The sequence below is a fragment of the Aulonocara stuartgranti genome (assembly GCF_965226115.1).
Source record: "Aulonocara stuartgranti genome assembly, chromosome: 20".
NCBI classification, from domain to species: domain Eukaryota; kingdom Metazoa; phylum Chordata; class Actinopteri; order Cichliformes; family Cichlidae; genus Aulonocara; species Aulonocara stuartgranti.
The window spans coordinates 22,477,617-22,498,112 of record NC_138956.1 but is presented as its reverse complement, the minus strand read 5'-3'; the positions used below and the strand labels follow the sequence as shown (position 1 = coordinate 22,498,112).

Sequence of the window (20,496 nt, the reverse complement as noted above, 5' to 3'; positions counted from 1 at the left end):
CGCCATAAATTCTCTGATACATTGTAACATACAAACATGCATTCAGCTGAAAAAGATAAAGACAAAATGTGTTTAGCAATTAATCATTTATTTATTTTTTTACTTAAATTAATCTCTACATACTACGTTTGGTTCACAGAACCAGTTTAAAATTAGTCTTAATTAAGTGATGAAGACAATATAAAATTCTATTTAATCCTACACAACTCACAAAAAAAGTGTCCAAACATTTGCATCACTTAGAAAGATTTCACAATTACTCCTCCAGTCATTTGAAGTGATTTACATGAAAACAAGTGCAATCTCCACTATACCACACAGGTGCAAGTAATCCACAAGGTATAATCAACAGAACATCACTTCAGCACATGCATCTAGAGAGAGAGCACACCACACTCTGGAGTGAATCTTACACCACTCTTTGTCCACTTCCTTTCTGCATGGCACACTGGGAAAAAGTTAGATTTACATAGAAACCCTGGCCTGCTCTGGAGTGCAAATAAACTCTGGTGTAACAGGTAATGAGCAGATTTAACTTAAAGCACCAGTTTTTTTTTTTTTTTGTGGAACAAAAATGCTACTAAACATGGAAGCCTGACTGAGGAGAAAGAAACTGGGTAAACCTCAGAGCTACATGATGCATCCAGCATGGCACGTTCAATTCCGTACCAATATATCCGTCTACTACAGGCATGCAAAAGCAAACACCAACAGCTGAGAAATATCACATCTCTAAGTGATAATGAGGTTAAAAGGCAGTCTATGTTCTATTACATGTATAGATAGAGGATATTTTGAGTTATACAGGTAATTGATCACCCCGTGAACTAAAGAACTCCACATCAAAAAAGTGTAGTGTTACGGTTCTTTGTCATGTTTGTGGATAAACTTGAGTGTCTATTGCTTTGACATCTAACATTCCTCTTTAATAACATAAAATGTCGGTCACAGGCTGTAAATTTGCTAAAGTGCAAATTGAAATTGTAAATTTGCACTTTCTAAAAAAATTAAAATGATAAATAACATTTTAAATGGAGTGTATGCTGGCAAGTCAACACCACCAGAGGTCTCAGAAGGACCGTTATGAGTTTAAGTGAGTGGAAGATTTCTGTGACAGCTGTGCAACCATTAAACCCCTGCCAAAAGGCAAAATAAAACGCTAATTTAACATTAAGACACTTTTAGATAAAATATAACTGACAGCTTCATGAAAAGTTTACCCAACCAGTCTTGGATAAACAAGTCAATCGCTTCAAATCCATGTAACAGATTTGTGGATAATGGGAAGGGACAGAAATTTAAACTTGCAACTGGCCTGAAAAGATCATATCTGCAGATTAGGATTAAATACAGTTAAATATGAGTGTTGTAGTAAATCTGACAAATATACATTACATTATCAGTACCATAGTTCTTATAAATGTCACCTTCTTTGATTGATATGGCTTGAATACAATGTAATAAGTCAAAGCTTAAAAACAAAACACAGGCAGTAAAACAACACACAAAATGAAGTCAGGTCTATGATGTCAAATCACTACACACAATACAAGTGTACAGAAGTAATAACACTATCAGTCTGAGTTGTTTCCTGGTAAACTACAAAACACAAAGAGCACAGGTATTATACCATTGCTAGCTGGTATATTCTCAGATGTCTTTATGCCAGAGAACTGGACTGACAAATCCAATCAGGTCAATAAATTGAACCTTGTGTGCAACCTCTCTACCGTCAAGGGAAAGGCACATTGCCTTCATTGGACATTCAGCCACAGAGCACATCGTTTCACAGTACCAAAGAAGCATAATCAACATTTTGCAACTAAAAAAAAATATATATACATATAACACTGGGGAATGATTCAGCCTCTATGCGTAACCATGCCCCCCTGTTGATCAAATAACCAGGTGGAATTTGAAATGAATCAGGCTCGCCATGAAAGCAGTGGAGGTATGCTTTTTTCCCCCCTGCTTTTAAAGTGCTTTTTTCCCTACTTGTCAAAACACATTTTCCACCAAGTGGGAAAAAAACCCCACAAGTTTACTTTACAATTAACAAAAGTAATCTTCGTTACTAAGTCTAGCTCTCTTACTGTCAGTATGTATATGAGCTACATGTAAATTAGCACTGTTCAGGCAGCATGCATTTGTGACGTATTGAGATGAACTAGCAGCTGTCTGGCAGTGTCAGTGCATGTGAAAAGAGGTTTTGGCATGTTTTATGTGTGTAATACTGTTGTAACGCAAACACTCACTATGTACCTTTGCATGCTGCATGACAAAACACTAAAACCACACAACAAGTTTACCGTCCACACTTATTTGGATGAGAAATAACCAGAAGAAGAAGATCTGTTTACAGCAGTGAGGATTATCTAGACCGTTAATGTACCTATGTTAGTTCACCAACTTCCCCATCCAGTAATTGTTATAAGTGGCTTTTTTTTTTGTAATTTCATAAATAAAACAAAGGAAGTAATCCAAACACTCATCTTGGATTCCTCTTCTTTTGAGACATGTCTGATGTCCAGACATGAGTGAGTCATGCTGGTTCCCAACATTCAGCCTGACCAATCCCATCAGCATTCTTCAGCAGCGACAGATTCAGAAGTCAAGCACAATGAAGTTCAGAGGGTAAATTTGGGGTCATACTTCCTGACTTCCAGCAGGAGGCGCTCTTTCTCTCTGAGAGCCTGAGTAAGTGCAGCCTGTACCTCACAGAGCTGTGACTCCAGTGGTTGTATCTGCAACAACAGGATTAATGGATTAGTTAGCTACAGACCATGCGGGCTGATACGTGATTCTGAAAGCACTACCATTACATAACTCTGTGCATTTAAGACATCGCTGTAAGTAAGAGGGCACTAGTTTTACACCTGTATTTAAAAATTAATAGTTAATCTAACTGAGCTGAGTTTTAAATATCTTGACCCCACTAAAAATGAATAAAAGTCAAAGATACACACACACACACACACACACACACACACACACACACACACACACACACACACACACACACACACACACAAATTTGAGCCCCAGAAAGCAGTACATTACAGAGCAACACATCATTATATACACATTACCTCACTCTGCTGTTGAACAGCGAAAGAGTTGTTAGGGTTATCCCCACCAGTTTCTGGAAAATCTCCTAATGCTTTAGAGCCTCCAGCTGCAGCCAGAAAGGAAAATAGTGATGATCAGTTTCTGTTCATCTTTCTTTCGAACTGTGACAGCTGATACTCTATAGCTGGGTCTTTGTGGTTTCAAGGTTCATGATCAAGAATCTAAAATTCATCATGGTGAACAAAATTCACGTTGAAAAGCGTGCTTTTCTTGCTCACCTCTGACTCTCATGATGCCATCATCACTACGCTCGAGAACCAGCTCATCTACAATGAATGTGGCTGGAACAGGTTGGGGGGCTGTGGGGTATATTCTGGGGCCATCATCCTTGAAACAAAAAATAATTAATGAATTAATTTTAAAAAAAAGTTCTTTTGAAAGGTTAACGTTGAAAATATTTTAGTGGAGTTTTTGTGACTCAACAGATACCGACATCCAAAGCAAACACTTCACATGCCACGAAGACAGAAAGACACTTACCTTCATCGTGATGGTGACGTTGCTCATGTGCAACTGCATTGGCTGACCGTCAACGCTGAATTCGTCTTCAAGGAAAGGACCAATGTTAGTAACTGTTGAGGCTAACAACTCAGCCTGACAGTCTTGCACTCTCACATCCAGAAAGCCCACTGATTCAGCCAGAGCAGAGCGCCGAGCTGCAGCTGGACCCATTTCCGCCCGCATGCACAATGCTGGAGAGGCACTGCTACCCTCCCTACTCTGCTTCTGGACTGGCAAAACTGGTGCTGCATAACAAAAGAAAAAAAAAAAAAGGTACATTTGTAAACCATTCTGAGAACGCACACAGAACTCAGGTTCCAGCATGCTCTCCCAACATTAACTAATCTAGTTCAATATTTTAGGCTGAGCTAATATGTGCATACAGTGCTGTGAAACCCTCCTTACTAACTTCTAGGTTTCTGGATATTTGTCATACACGTTTCAGAATAAATAACCTTTAATGTTAGAGAAAACCTGAGAAACTACAAAATGCAGTTTTTAAAAGAGGATTTCCTGTATTAAGTGAAAAAGTATCTAAATCCACCTGGCCCTATGAGAAAAAATTACTGTCTCCTTGTGCCACAAAACTGGTTGTGCCACCCTTGACAATGGGAAATGTAATCAAACATTTGCAATAACTCACAATGAGTCTTTCACAGCCACAGTGGAATATTTATGAGCATGAATGGAGATTTAAGGTCATATCAAAGCACTAGGCCACTCCAAAACCTTTTTTTTTTTTAAAAATTCATGTTTCCATCAATTATGGCAAGTCATCCAGATCCAGTCTGTAACATCAATGCACAGAGTATTTGGTTTTGGGCATCATCAAGATGTTTTTTGCTAAAGGTGAGACAAGCCATTGTGTTTTTTTGTTGTTGTTGTTCAGTAGTGACTTTGACCTTGGAAATCTTCCACAGATCCCATTTTGGGCCAGTTTTTTTCTTATTGATCTTAAGCTGTTCTGGGTTCTTTTGTGACTTCCTGGATGAAAATTGAGTATTCTTGGAGTAATTAATAAATTTAAATTAAAAATGTAATTTTACTTTTTAAAAAATCAAATACAAAACAACATTTTGTATTTACTTGGATTATCTTTGTTTAATATATTGTTTGATGTGGTTAATATTAAAAAAAAAATCCGGAAGGGGACAAACACTTTTTCACAGCACTGTATACAGTCCCTGTATAAAGTATGTTTTTATGAGTTCATTATGAAGGATTGTTTATGAGCCAAAAAGCTATTAAAGAAACAGAACCTATTCATTTTTGATTTTTCTTAAGCCCAATCACACTAAGAATCAAACATAATTTTGTTTTTTTCTGAATATAATTATCAACCCACAAACAAGTAAACAGGAAAAGAAGCATGTCATGAGTAAACATTAAATGAGGCCATGGCATAGATGAACAGGGGACTAAAATTATTTTTCAGCATGACAGATAATCGCTTACTTTGAATGACACCAGCAAGCACGTCTGACTGTCTGACATTACCCATGTGTACAGGGGTAAGAGTTTGTGCTTCAACAGCCACAACTTGGTCTTCTCCCTTTACCTCAATGGTACAAGATGTTCCACTCAGGATCAGCAACAACACTGAGGACTGTACAACAGCACATCACAAGTTAAATTTGAACTAAATTAAATTCAAATTTAATCTACTTCTGAAATTTGTTATATGATCGCAATAACCCACCGTGTCCTGAGAGACATCCTCTGTACTTTGGGACAGGGAACTGCTAAGATCAGCTGATGAGCCTCCCTCTGTCCCTGGGGCTGGGCTGCCTCGACTGCCAACAGGTGTGCTGTTAGGGCGCATGGACTCCATTCCTGATTCTGGAACAAGAAACAAAGTAATGGTAGATGCCACTTGTGCATGTCAGAGAAATGTATGTAGAATCTTGGTAATATTTAAACACCTGAGTCCAAGAGGACAACAAAAGTGTCACTGATATCGCTATCCACAGAAAGATTTTCATCAGGCAGGCTGCCATCCAAGATAGCACTGTCAAAGGAATGCTGGGAAGGAGACGGCTTCATGGATTGTTGACGAGACTCTTCTGAACGTTGAACCTGTTCCCTATGAACATACAGACACAATCTGTGATTAAGGGAAATCCAATGAAAAACATGAGGTGCACAGACATAAAAAACAGCATTAAGCAGGAGAGTACTAGCGCTTACTTTGCCTGTGGACTGAACAATTTGCTCATCCCCGAGCCACGACTCAACATGCTAAAGGCATCTTTTGTTATTGAAAATGCCCCTTTAGTCAGGTCCAGCGAGGCACTAATGGCATCTTTGGTCACATCCTTGGTGACATTAATGGCGCTTGACAGCTCTCCCTCAAGGCTGAAGGTAGACGGTTCTCTGGAGAGTACTACAGACTGTCCGGGTGAGAGGGGAGGAGAGGGAACAGGAGCCTCCGGACCCTCCTCCACAGCCTCACAAGCCTCCTCCACCCCTCCATCTTGTTCATCCTGGTCAAATCCAACTGTATTGATGGAGGAGATACCATTTTCTAATCCACTGTCCTCAAGAACAACATCAGAGTGATGAGATGGGGAGATGTCAGAGTCACTTATGGGGCTGTCTGTTTCAGGAGTGTGGGGGACGACTTCTTCAGGCTCTGTGCAGGCTGGTGGTAAAAGCAGACCCAATTCCACTGAGTCCACCACAAGGGCAAGGCAAACTGTAGCCATTTTTGTCTTCTGGTCATGAGCCTGCTTAACATCTCGTATATCCCGGCCCAACTCTGCTCCCAAGCGAGCCATTGCATCTTTCATCCTGAGCAGTGCAACGTACTGATAGTGGTTGAGCCACATCTTCACTGGTGTGATTGTGTGGGCCAGGAAATGGACCGAAGCAAGCGTAGCCTCTTGCTGATGAGGCTCCTGCTCTGAAGAAAGCTGATGGGTTTTGCTGGGACTGGAGGAGGAAGACAATGAACTGCTTTTAAAGGCACATGGCTGACACATCCACACAGACATGGCAAAGGGCTCAACAAAAGGCTGAGTTTTGCCTTTGGGGAATCGCCGTGCTCCATCAAAGCCTAATGTAACATGGGACAGACTGAGAGACCACATGTCCTGGGATCGCAGCTGCTTTCTGTCCAGAGGCTGGGGCTCCATCTCTTGAGCATGCTGAAGGAAGATGGAAGGAATGGGGTGGAAGGCACTCAGGTCTCTGGGGTAAGGGCAAGGTGGTGTGGACTGGAAGAAGGTGCAGCTGGCAAACTTTTCACATGTAGTATCGAGGTCCACATTAGACCCATGAGGGCAGTGGCGGGTGTTGCTGAGAATGATCTGGGGTATAGTGACAGAAAGAGACTGAGGACGTTCTGGATGGTCCAGTATGGATGAATCCAAGGGTATTATCAGCTATAAAAATATAAATAAACAGAAAATTACTGGCTCAAAATTCTATACAAAATACAACGAAGATTGGTAACAAAAAAGACCAAAACCAGAAAATATTAGTACACTATAATCAGTTGAGTATTCACCTTAAGTTGAGCTGCATCCATGCGGATGTCTACGTGTTCATCAGACTTGTTACTGTCTTGTAAATGGTAGAAGGCTTTGACCTGGTCCAGGGTGTGTAGGAGACCCCTGGTGAACAAATTAATCCATAACACACTAGCTGGGTCAACACAAAGCTGGAGGCTGTTTAACTGGGCATACAGGTTTGAGGTGGGCACTGCAAGAAGGAAAATATGGGAAGTCCAGACACATCCAGAATTAGACAGAAATTAAACCAGCATTATTGAATACAATACACATAAAATGAAGTAATCCTTCTGTGATATTAATGAAAAAATAAATAAATAAATACCTGGTAGATTGGGATTGTCAGGAAAGTAGTATTCAGTAAACTGCAGATGAACTGCTGGTATGTTGTCTGGTAAATGCAGCGCTTTACGGTTACAGGATAACAAAGACTGGGTCTTTTTGTTTTGTCGGCCTCTTGTAGACACCTAAATGTTAAGAAAAAAAAGTATTATTGGAAGTATTGATGGATTTATATTTTGACTAAATTGCCTTATTTGAAATATATTAAGAAGCAAAAGATTCTGAATTACTAGCCAGATGTAGAGGGAGGTTTAAGAAAACAGAACTAAACCACCTGAGTCTGAACATCAAATGATTTCCTGTCCCAAATTTAAACTAAACACCAAACATTTACACAGTTTCCCCTGGGTGTCTCTTGCTCTAAAAATGAGGAACTACAAGTGCCTTGAACTAAAATAACCCTGGATATTTTCTTTCACGATGAAAAGTATAGAATATCTGAAGTGAAAATGCAGAACAAGCATGACTGAGTATTTCAAAGTGGCAAGGGGTTTTCTCTGTTCCAAATGAGTGGCATTACAGCTGACAAAAGAAGTCACATGTATGTGATGGGATTTTTGTGTTGGTGCTGAGGTATTCTACCCACATTTCATTAATCGTTTTGCCTATCACACTAACGATCATATTGATGCAGTAATAGTCATCATTGCAATTATATCACTATCTTATCTATTACCAAAGTTCAAGAAAGCAACCTGACGCCCTGAGCTGACGTACCAATATTTTAGATTGACCATGTCATGTGGCTGGTGTGAAAGAGACATTTGGTTCCTCTATAAGCCCTGCCAAGCACGTGACTCCAAGACTACAAACTGGCCAGAACCTTTTGCGGTTTGAACCAACTGCAAGGCCCGACTGCTTCTACTTAGGATTAGGGAATTAGTAAGAAGAGTAAGGCTTCTGTTAGAGCAAGTAAATCAAATGAGACAATGATAAAAACTTGCCTGGTGAATGTCAACATCATCCATCCTGATCACCACGCAGCTAGATCGCAGCCTCTTCAGTGATGATCCCGAAGCAGCTGAAGTCTTGCTGGCTGCCTGCTCTTTTTCAGACGAGTTTAACTTGGGACTTGGCTGTCTATCTGAAATATATGACTAAATGCTCAGTTGCAAGCTAAAATAGAGTTCTCCATAAGAATTTGTGACCTAAAATGTGTTATTTTTTTGGTGAATGGTCACCATAATATCTTTTAATAATAATTTATAGTAGGCCGTTGTGATGAAGGAGGTAAACAAGTAATTAATCTACCGGTGTGCATGAATAATGTTACGCAGTCATATATATATCTATTAAAAGCTATTAAGTGAACCTTGACATGAAGTTGTTTTATAAGATGACTGTTGCTAATATCATCAGCACTGACTTTTCACTCCATCTATAAAGTTTTTATCTTTATTTAGAGCTCAATCTAAACTAAAGTTAAAGAACTTTACCAAGATAAGCAGTACCTCAAGTATAACTCATACCTTGTGCTGTTTTTGCAGGGGAATCCTTGGCTGACTGGGGAATTTCAGTATGTGGTCCAGGGATCCCTGAAGCTTCAACTCTTCTCTGATACTCTTGCAGTAGTTTCCCGGCCCACTGTGCGTGGGCCTCCATGGCTCCACTGTGACGTTCCCAGTGTCGACACCCATCAGCTGTGCAAGAATAGCAACAAGAGGCAGTTGTGATTCAGCAGTCATGCTACAGTTAAACTAGTTTTAGAGATTAAAATTTGTTTTACTATGTAAATAGCTACACAAAACAATGATGCATATCAGAAAAAATATAGATCAACAACAACAAAAAAGACAAGGTCATTATTTTCAATAGTAGAGTGTAGAAAACAATACAGCATGCCATAAAGGTCTTTTTTTTTTAAACAAACAAACAAACAAACAAACAAGCAAAGAAAATCCAGAGAAACCATTAAAGCTGAAATCTAAGAATCTAAAATAAGTAACGTATTTATATACATTTTAACCTTTAATGTACGTTTTCATGATATTATTTATACTACATAAAGATTTCAATGATATATTTTGCATGTAAACTGTTCCTGCTCTGTGAGGCTGTAAAGTGATGAAATGGTAACGTCAGAAATGACACAACGTGAATACAAACATCATGATGTTAAACAGGTATAATGGCCATCACCCTGGCGTATCAGCATTCCAACAGTGATAAAAAACCCTAGACATATGATACGTTCAGCAGTAGCTGGTGGGAATGTCACATGTTTTATACTGTAAGTACATAATGACAAAAGAATGTATTAGACAAATAAGATACAATCAATGTATTTTATTTATTTATTTTTAGTTTGATCTTCTGGTTGCATTACATGGAAAGTCAGAAGACTCTCAATCGAAATCAAAGAGGTCCAAGGCTCTTATTTTTTATATAAAATTTAAAATGCCTTTATTTTCATGGCATGGCCATGTTTAACCTATAAAAACTCTGCTGTGTTTCTGCATACAAGCCTTCATCGAGGCGTTAAACATTCAAGAACACACTGGATCTTTTCTAGAAGTCAAGTACTAAATGACTTGACTTCAATAACAGTAGTCCAGCTACATTACAAACCTTTGGGATTGACCACATGACAGATAAAAGACTTCTAAACAAAGGGAAGGTTTTTGGATTTTTTGATTATAGGCCACCAAATACCCCAACTTAAACGAGGATTTAATTTTACTGCTTTTTAATAAACTTTGTTTGTCTTCATCATCATCATCATCATCGTTTATTTGTATAGCACTTTAAGAACACACCAGGCAGACCAAAGTGCTGAACAACACAGATCAAAACAACTACCAAATTAAAAATACCATAAAATCATTACATACAATAAAATAAATAAGAAGGAGTCAGTTTCCTACAGAGTTAAAAGCCAGGGAATAAAAATAGGTTTTCAATCTGGACTTAAAGACCTGCACTGATGACGCTTGTCTAATTTGGAGGGGAAGGTTATTCCAGAGTAGGGATGGGTACCGGTGTCCGGTGCCATGATGGCACCGGTTCTGACATAAACGGTAGTAACCAGACCGAAAAGCAGCGCACATTTCGGTGCTTTATTTCGGTGCTTTATTTCGGTGCTTTTTTTTTCCTGAGCTGTGATACACTTTAGATTCTAGCCAATCATTTTACGTTTCCGAGGATAGTAGGCGGGGCCAGGTACGTACGTTCTGTTAGAGCAGAGCTACAGATTAAAAATGTCCAAGGCGAAGCGGTCAAAGTCTGGCTGTACTTCACAGCAAAATATGCAAACTCAGCAGCCTGCAACAAGTGCTTTAAGCTGATACTGTGATACTGTCAAAGGAGGTAACACCTCAAATCCGATGAAACACCTGGCGACGCATAGCATTTTTTTTAAAAGCCCAGAAATGCGCCGTATTTGATAGCTTGCTGCGAGACCTCACACCGAGCACATCTACTGCGGGTGGGTTGCCTGTTATGCAACATCCCCCAAAAACACGAAGAGGAGAGTCCTGGCCCCTAGCCCTGCCAGTGTAGCAGAAATGATGACGGATGATGGTGGCAGCAGCCGTTCTTCTCTGCGTGAGTAGCTAATTTACGTTGAGTAGGCTAACCACGTTATTACATTAATGCATGTAAGGTGAACTAGCAAACATCATCATAGCTACATGCGGCTGTCCTCTTGTTTGATGGCAGATGCTCCCTTCACCCTGGCTAAAAAGGCTAAAATGACCAAAGAAAAAGTGGAAAACAGTTAAACATGAGAGGTTTAGGACAAAGTTTGTGTTTTTTCCATTGTTTAAGCACTGCTTCCAGCCAAGAGTGATACCATATATGCCCCATAGCTGCAGAAAAGGCTAACATTGTTATATTTTTACAAAAAACAGCTGAACATGAGAGGTTTTTGGACCAATTTTGTGTTCTCCATTCTTTAAGCACCGGTTTGAGCACCGTTTGAGCACCGGCACCGTTTCAAAAGTACCGATTTGGCACCGGTATCGGATAAAACCTAAACGATACCCATCCCTATTCCAGAGCATCGGAGCCGCAATTGAAAAGGCACGGTCTCCTCTGCATTTCAGCCGCGACTTAGGGACCGACAGCAGCAGCTGCTCAGCTGAACGGAGCGAGCGAGGAGGAACATGTGGCTTCAGCAAATCAGATAAAATGATGTCTTATAAGATGCATTCATTTTGGCTGTGGTTGGTGCTGCTGTGTTTCTTTGTGACAGCTGGAGTGACACAACATAAAACTCCAGTCAAAGATATTTGTTATCACGGCAGTGGTTACAACACCGAGCTGTGAAACCCAGTTTTGAGTGCTGCCTTCTTTAGTAAGAGATGCTATCAAGTGATGATGATGATAAAAACTTAGCAGCAGACTAGAACCAAGGACATAAACATTTATATATTTTCTGCATCACCAAGCTTGTAAGTGCCAAGCTAACACTGGTGTAATTTTACAGCTGGGCTTCATTCTATGTTTTTTGTAGCCCAAAACTCATTATGGTTCATCCGGTCACTGCACTTTCTTGCAGTGATAATCAAACAGCTTTGGAGAGTACACACAACCAAAGCCACAAATGTAAAACTAATTGTGGTTCCAGTGGAAAAGTCATTATAAGACCTTCTAACCTATGCTAAAATAAATGGCCTGCATTTGTATAGTGCTTTTCTAGTCCCTAAGGACCCCAAAGCGCTTCACACTACATTCAGTCATTCACCCATTCACACACACATTCACACACTGGCGATGGTAAGCTACATTGTAGCCACAGCTGCCCTGGGGCGCACTGACAGAGGCGAGGCTGCCGGACACTGGTGCCACCGGGCCCTCTGACCACCACCAGTAGGCAAACAATAACACTGCTCAGTGTACTTTCAGTATATATTAAACTGGTGGGCTGAATTATCGTCAGCCAGAGCTACACAGTTAGTGGGGCTAAAAAGTGTGAAGGAAATTTGAAATTTATGCATTTATGACTTAAACACAACTTTTTAAGAGACTGCAATTTTTCCATAATGTATCAGTTTAAATGAATCCTAACACAACAGAGATGTTTACTTGGTTTAAATCTACAATTCAAAAAGTAAAGGAGTCAATACTTTTCAAAGTCAGTGTTCACACGCTGTACAGTATAAATACACACTATGTGCACACATCTGCTCATCTTTCATAATCATGCACTGTGTTAATGTTGATATCTTCTTATATTTACTTCAAACAGGTATAATTCTTAATGACACAGATTTTCTTTTTTAAGATCCTTTTTAAGAGGTTTATTTACTATAATGAGCTCCAAGGGTGACTGCTGTTCTACATTCAACATTTCAGTAATTCCACAGAGGAACAGCACTGAGAACAGTCTCCCATGCCATTAGTCTGCTTGAACAGTAATCCTCCTAAGAGCTAGTCCCAAATGAATGCTGTGGCTTTAGTGGGATGAGCACAGAGCCTCAGGGTAAACTGCAGCTAAATGAGTCAAAGAATCAGTCACACTCACCAGGTCTGTGGACGGGATAGTAGTCAAAACCTAGCTTCCTGAAGGTCAGCTGCATGGCACCCTGCAAGCCTGGTGGGGGAGGCTCATCTATGTAATATCACATGACAAGAGTTTTAAAACCAGCCTGACAGCAATTACTCTTCAAATGCTGAACAATTTCATATATTTAAGTGATTACCATGTGCAGACAACACAGAAAAACTTAGTTACAAGACAGCAGCACATGGTAAGACACTTCCTTCTAACCTTCATCCATTGAAGAACTGTCATTGCATATGTGTAAGTCCAAGCGTGAGATGAAGGTGTGGTAAGAAGACTCTTTGACATCAAAGAGATCAAAGTATTGGCTGATGTTGCTGGGGGTGCCTGTGGGAGCCGGTTGGGGTTCTGTCCACAGACTCTGGAGGCTGGGAGATGGTGGGGCAGTCTAAACCACAGAAGAGGCAACACATTTAAAATGACCAACATGATGATTTAACAAAACTGGGAAAAAATGTCTTACAAAAGTAAGTTTTATCAAATATCAGTGAATGTTTCTTTTCTGTTGTTGTTGTAACATAACTTGCTGAATTACTATATCCACAGATTTAAAAATTGGAATTATTTTTTAATGATTTACACTATACGCAGAAAAAAAGTAAGGAAAGACCTGCAAGGATTCGGCAGCCATGCTTTTCCTCTGCTGTGTAGATTTCTCCATTGCTTCACTGAGAGATTTGGCATAATGGATGATGGCTTTGAGCTGAGTGTCTGTCAGCACCCACAACAGGTCGTCCAGAATGAAAAGCAGCTTTGACGCCAGCACATTACAGTCCTTTATCTGGGCAGAACAATGACGACATAAGGACATTTTATTTTTTTATTATTTTTTTTAATTGATGGTTTAATGTTTCTGATCTGAAACCAGTTCTCTGTGAGAAAAGCAGATGAAGGCTCAACTACAATCTTACCCTGCGTTTAAGAGCAATGCGAATGCGCCCCTGGTTGGTGATGAGCCTTAAAGGGGTGCTACTTAGGTCTTGGTCATCGCTCTCAATGGCATCTGCCTCAATACGTAGAGTTTGCCAGTTAATTTCTTTGAATGTCAGCACCTGAATGGGAAAATATACATATAAACCCATCAAACTATAACCAAATAAAATAAACAATGCGAGACTTGTTGTGATGGTTATTTTGAATGATTGTTACCAAAGAGAAAAGGGAACAGACATTTGCTTTTAACTGGATTACAAACTCTCATTCTAAAAGGCTGTTTATCCCAAAATAGTCTGCAGCTACCAAAGACCAGACCATGTGACTTGATTACACACCACAGAAGTCATTTACAGCAGGCTTAATGAGCAAACACGATTTCTGTGGTGGATCATTATTTTCAGTAATACATTACACGACTAAAATGGATCGTGCTGAAGCTGTGTCGGGAGGAAAATGAAAGCGTTTGTGTGTATAAAGTACCTCTCCTCTCTTTGGATCAGTGATCCGGGTGTAGCGAAGATCACTACGTTGCCATTTGGGGTTCAGGCTGTTGCCTTGTAGCTGCCAGAGCTCAAAGGACGCGTGGAAGGCCTTAGCCTGGACCTTGATGGTAATTGAGTTGATCCTAACAGACATGCCCTCTACTACTTTTTCAGCAAAGCCATACTCGCTGTAAATACACACGACATGGGATGCAGTACAGTATTACAAAACAAAAATGTTTCTTTAGCACAGAATTTGTGAAAGCTTACCTCTGGCCTGCTGTTATAGCTATGGGAGAAGGGCCATTGGGTGGTCGAGGTTCTTCACATGTCCTCATCTCTACCTCGACCTTGTCTAAGAACTAAACATAAGAGGAGACACAAACAGTCAGAATACAATTCAGCAAGCAAATTAGAGATGCAGCCAAAATTGAGCATATAAATATAATAATCTTTATATGCTTATCAGTCAAATAAACAGTACAATAGCAAAACAGGATATTGCTAGTGTCTTCCTAGAGTAAGGTTATTTTGGATTAAAGATGAGAAGGAAGCTAAATGTTGCAGAAATGTGCATGAGCTCTGAATAAGGACCAAAATAACACAATTCTTACCAGGCAGATGGGGCTTGTTTTCAACTTTGTCCATTGTATCTGAAAAGACAGGACAGCAGGGTCAACAGTGTCAGTCACAAGCACTTGCCGCAGCATTCTGTGTTTTTGTCATTCGCAAGCACATAGTGAGAAGCAAGCTCACACATTATGACACAGCAGCTGTGACCAAAACTGACACGCTGTAATATTTCTGCACAACAAATTAACTGGGAAACAGTAGTACTAGAAATAGTTCTAAGCATCATCTCTGTCTAGCATGGTAACTGAAGTGCTACATGTCACAGGCAACAGATAGCAGACAAGCATATGGTGTGTTAGGCTGCTGCTGACATTTGGTAAGTAGCACTCAAAATAAAGAAGGCCAATATTTATAGGAATGTCAATAGATGTGGTCATATACTGACATACTGAACAAAGCAACATGCTGACCTGTTAGTGATCCTAACAGTGACCCTACAGAAGAACTGAGGAAATCACCACACGCAACAAGGTCCATCCTTTGGGGACCATGAATGTCTGTACAACAATTTATGGCATCTAACAAATGCAGTTAGTAACTAACAGAGGTGACTAACAGATGAATCATCCGTTATTCCAGAGAGTCATACCAAAAGCAAAGCTGATTAAAAACAGTAACCTGATAATAATTCTTTGCTCAATGGTGCAGACATTCTTCATATTTGTGTGGGCTGCAAGGTTGGGTCTGGTGCATTTTTGAAAACAGTAAGACAATTTGATAAAACTAAATAAGTAAATGTCAGCAAATAGCTGAGGAAAAGAGATGTTATCACCCAGAGTCAGCTGGGTGAGCTCATTGTAAATATTTATTTGCAAAGGCATTCAATAAGTAATTTTTTAAAATATGTGTTAAGATATTTCAGATAAGATAAGATTTTTCAAGAGAAACTGCCATTCCACTTGAAGGTTGTTTGGATTTTTTGGAAATACAAATCCGACATCCTGAGAGCTAAATATACACTAGCTACTGTATGTCAGGATCACTCTAGCCTGCAGGCTTTGGTGTCCCTGTGAATCATGGCTTGCCTGTCTATTATCAACAAACAGTAATGGTTTGAAGGGTCACAACATTCACAGCAGTGCCTCTAGTAGTGCTCATCTTTGTGGTTCTGCCACTGCTCATTTCCTCTAAGATTCAGTGGACTATGAATGGTAAAATCTATTTCTGAGACACTAATAAACACCATATACTTTTGTTGAATTTAAAAAAAAAAAAGAACTATGAGACAAACACATGATGTACGTATCCGATGTGTGACAGGTTTGTTCTTCTATAGTCTTCTTTGAAAAGCACATCAACTGTTAGACCATTTACAGGGATCAATATTAACATACCCTGATGGCAGCCTTGTTGCAGTAGACCCGGGTTACAGCCAGCCATGTAGGCAGGTCAAGCATGTTCTGCAGAACCTCTTCATCAAGCTCGAGGTTGGACAACTGCCCCTCCCCCTTTAGAGTACTCAGATTGATTTTGTCCGGGGACAGATTCTTCGTAAACCTAAACAAACCAGTTCAAATATAATGTTTCAGAGTGAATACATACAGAATAAAACTGGAAAAAGTTTAAATACGATACATCTAGGAAACACCAGCATATGCCACTGATGATCTGTGAGACAGAAATACCTCAAATTGAATAATGCAAATATGGAGGCAAGATGCTTTTGAAGTAGTGCAACTGGATGACTCATCCTGAGAGGCACCAGCATTCTTAATAAAGTCCTCCAGCTGCACTCCCATCTAGAGCACCCTCTTCAAAGGGTCTAAGGTAGCAAGCTCCAAAAGCCAGGAATAAAAATTCAACCAACTCAGGGTAAATGTAGCAGAAATAGCAGAAAACTGGAATATTGATTTGTTTTTGGGTTTTTTCCACCTACATTACATGGCTGAAACACCACTCTGAAAAATGTGTGTGACGTTTCAATTATCAGCTGTGAGACATTGCTTAAAATGAGGATTAAGTGTCATTTGATTAGAGCTACAGATTGTAGCTCACAGTTCAGGATGTTCTTTAAACTATAAAACTTAGCATCATCTGATAACATGCTTTTCCTGATAAACGTGAGAAGCCAGTGAGCTCCAGCTTCTTTTTTATATGAAGCAACAAAATAATGGCTCATTATCTATTGCAGAAAAAACCCGCTCTGCTGCTTTTCACATTAACCCCAACAGACATCAGTGAGTCAAGCCTGGGGCGTACACCTACTTCATATGGCTGAAAATACAATACAACTTTGAAATGACAGTCCAAGGTTCTTCAGGGTTGTTCATACTTATCCAAAAGCCCAACTGCTTAGCTGTACAGTTACAGAATACTAAATTGGTTAAACAATAAACAATGTAGTTCACAGTTAACTAAATGGTTAACTTCAATCTGGCTGAGGAAGTCAAGTTTAATCAATTATATGCTTGTTATGCATGTTTAACTTCTTGTCATTACCTTGAATGCAAAGTAAGCAGAATATGATTTGACCATTTATGAAATGACCACGATGTTACAGGATAAGTGCTTTACTGAGTCAGATACTCACAAGGAAAAATTAAAAATCTTAGTGAACTACAGAAAAAAACATTGAAAATGCTTTACAACATGGGTTTTCAAAGTGTTGACAACTGTTAGTTAAGAGATGCACAAAGCAAACACATTTAGCAAATAGTGGTTTGTGTTAGTAATTGCCTTTTCCCATTTATGGCTTTTTAATTATTAGTTAAGTGGCTTTTACACTTCTTGACACCAGCTGTATTTGTTAATATTCAGATGGTTTAGTCTGCTTTCATGGCTACAACAAAATAGTCTGAAACTGATGACTATGGATGAAATGTACAGAAGTGCCTTATTTTCGTGATTGCAGGGAGCATATAACGTTCCCATGGGCCACCACTGTCCAGCAGACTGCACTTTGAGGTTTTAAGTGATTTATATCAACAGCAGGATGAAAAGATGAAATTGAAGAGATGATTGGATCATTTGCTATCATAGAACAAGCTATGGCAAGCTGAGAATGTGCTTGCATGTCAACCTTTGATGTCCACTCTTCTTTCTTCTGCAAATTTTGCTTTAATTGTTTAGTGACAGAGACAACAACAAGGAGAATAGCTGTTAGTCAAATGCAAAGCCTCTAACTGAGCAGACATCCACTGTCCAGGCTCATCAACTTTACTCTTTATCCCATTTAGCTTTTGAGACCTTTTATACACATTTCTTCATTGCTCTCCCACCCAAATTCATTTCTTAACAACTGTAAGCAGTTGTTAAGCAATAGCTGAGAACACATTCTCCAACACCACCACCTAAAAAAAGTTGACTGTGCATCACAAAATCGGAGGCTGTCTCCTGAGGAAGTATAATCAGGTCAGATGTAAAGAATACATTGTTATTAAGTCTGAAAATAAGGTGACGTCTGAGACAGGGATATTCCTGACAACTCTAATAGCAAACATGGACTGATAACAACAATTCATTCATTTATTACGGCTTAGGACAGACATGCTTTTTATCATCCTGATAAATATGTCTGCAGGACAAAGATAGATAAAATGACGTGTACTTCCACCATAACATTGCCGATTTAGAGCTTTGCTTTCCCTTTCCCATGCTTTTTATGCCGTGAAGATGAGATTTATTCATGCACTGACAATAAACCCATTCAATATGAATTTTTTTCTTTTAAATAACTGTCAAAACCTCATTCCTGACCCCTGTATGAATAAAATACAGACATTCATTAACTGTAGATCGAGTGAATTTTGTCAAATCTGTGTTACCATTATATTTTCACCCCAGTGAACGCTATAGCATGGACATAACCGTTTAAAAAGCAAGGCAGTATGTAGTCTATAACCCTGTAAATAACATACACATGATTGGGAAAGTAGATTGGCATCCTGTGTCGTTCACTGCCTCTTTACACTTTCTAACCGTTATTTGCAAGTCGCTGCTTCAATGTGGAGCACTAAACCAACGTGGACATCAAATTACTCTGACTACATGCAGATGATAAATCGCAGCCAACTAACCTTTGCTGTGGTTGTGAGCAGTAACGTTGCAACAATACAGCTGGGCTAACTGGCTAACACTAACCCGAACCTGACACTTACCTTGACAAATGTTTCAGGATTTGCTTTTTAATAATCCCAGCCATTTCTGCGAGCGTTAGTGTCGAAAGGTGTCGGCAGTTTTCCTACATATTTAAACATATGTTAGCTCGCAGGCACCTCTATATTGTACACAGCACTAGCTGTGTGCATCTTCTTAGCCGCTGCTGGCACAGCACGACACAGCACAGGCTAGCCGCTAAACACCGCACAGAAGCTAACCTCCTTTTCTCTCACACGCACGCGCACTAAAAACAACTTTAACGAGAAATCGCAACCTGCGCCAAAGACACAATGCTGCCCTCTGCTGGATATTCAAGGGAAGTGGGAAGACAAGTGGCTTTGAACTGAGGCTGAACGATCCCACAAAATATTGAATTAAACTAGAAATAAATATCACAGTGAGCGACTGGTATTGCTTTGACGTTATGTGTTACTTGTTAACACATAAGCTTACATTTTATATGTATTCATATATATTTAAAACCTTTAAACACAGATTTTGAAGTTTAAAAAAATCATTTAAAAATATGGCATTATAGTAACTGCATATATATTTTAAAACAAAACTTCAACTAGGCAGAATGTTAATACTGAAGGATATGACCTCGTACAACTATTACAGTGGATATTGCATTTTTATCTTGTACCTAAACAATGGCTCTCTTTCCTTTCAACAAGACCACTGTGATAACAGTGCTTTTCTACTGGGAAATGTCATAATGTTTTTCCTGACAGCTTACTGATATGCACAAATAAGGCAAAGTAATACAAGGCACATTGGGTGTTAGGTAATATGAGGACTGGTCCCCGACTTCCTCATTTCACTGTCAAATTTAATTTAGTCATTTCTTTGTCCTCTTGTCTTCTAAAACAGTTGTATGGCACCACCCACGGCACCATCAGATATGTATCCATCCCCTTGCGTTCAACAGTAGCCCCAGTGGAACTTTGGGAAACACTCATTTAAAATTGTGTTATATTTGTAAAAGACTATTTACATGGAAATTGGAGCTGGGTTATATTTCAATATTGACATTGTTCCTTTGTACAAAATACGATCTACAGTGTGCTGTTTGCTTGCGGGGCGGGGGGGTGTTTTGGTTTTTTTGTTTTTGTCTACAGGTGTTTATTTTACAGTCTAACTGCATAGTCCCACTGCTAGTACTTCAAGTATCACCAAGAATATCGTTTTGCTTAAAACTATGACCTTTTCTAGGATAAATAAACGATACATTGTTATATATACTTTAAGTGATATTCCTTGGGTTGTTCTTTTCTTCTTCTTCTTATCATTATTATTAGTGAATAATTTATTATTTATTTGTGAATTATTATTATTATTGGTATTTTAATTAATCTGC

The 20,496-nt window shown here is 39.3% G+C and overlaps 1 protein-coding gene across 1 annotated transcript; it reads right to left on the bottom strand.

The window, feature by feature from the left end:
* Positions 1-31: 31 nt before the first annotated feature.
* bltp3a (bridge-like lipid transfer protein family member 3A) lies at positions 32-19,375 on the bottom strand. The gene is made up of 21 exons (XM_082517787.1): positions 19,136-19,375; positions 16,373-16,535; positions 15,020-15,058; positions 14,676-14,767; positions 14,404-14,593; positions 13,899-14,039; positions 13,598-13,768; positions 13,195-13,375; positions 12,949-13,035; positions 8,954-9,124; positions 8,429-8,568; positions 7,468-7,609; positions 7,139-7,332; positions 5,818-7,013; positions 5,553-5,713; positions 5,330-5,469; positions 5,086-5,236; positions 3,610-3,875; positions 3,348-3,456; positions 3,090-3,175; positions 32-2,744 (listed from the first exon to the last, which is right to left on the bottom strand). Exons 1-21 carry the CDS (start codon positions 19,177-19,179, stop codon positions 2,628-2,630), a joined length of 3,981 nt encoding a protein of 1,326 aa, XP_082373913.1. The 5' UTR covers positions 19,180-19,375; the 3' UTR covers positions 32-2,627.
* Between the last annotated feature and the right edge of the window lie 1,121 nt (positions 19,376-20,496).

What these genes read in the sequence shown, in the direction of transcription:
- bltp3a (XM_082517787.1), bottom strand. Translation starts at nt 19,179, where the DNA reads ATGGCTGGGATTATTAAAAAGCAAATCCTGAAACATTTGTCAAG. An exon ending in AAACAAGCCCCATCTGCCTG is followed by an intron (nt 14,768 to 15,019) that starts GTAAGAATTGTG and finishes TCTTATGTTTAG; the next exon opens with TTCTTAGACAAGGTCGAGGT. An exon ending in TGGCTGCCGAATCCTTGCAG is followed by an intron (nt 13,376 to 13,597) that starts GTCTTTCCTTAC and finishes TCTGTGGTTTAG; the next exon opens with ACTGCCCCACCATCTCCCAG.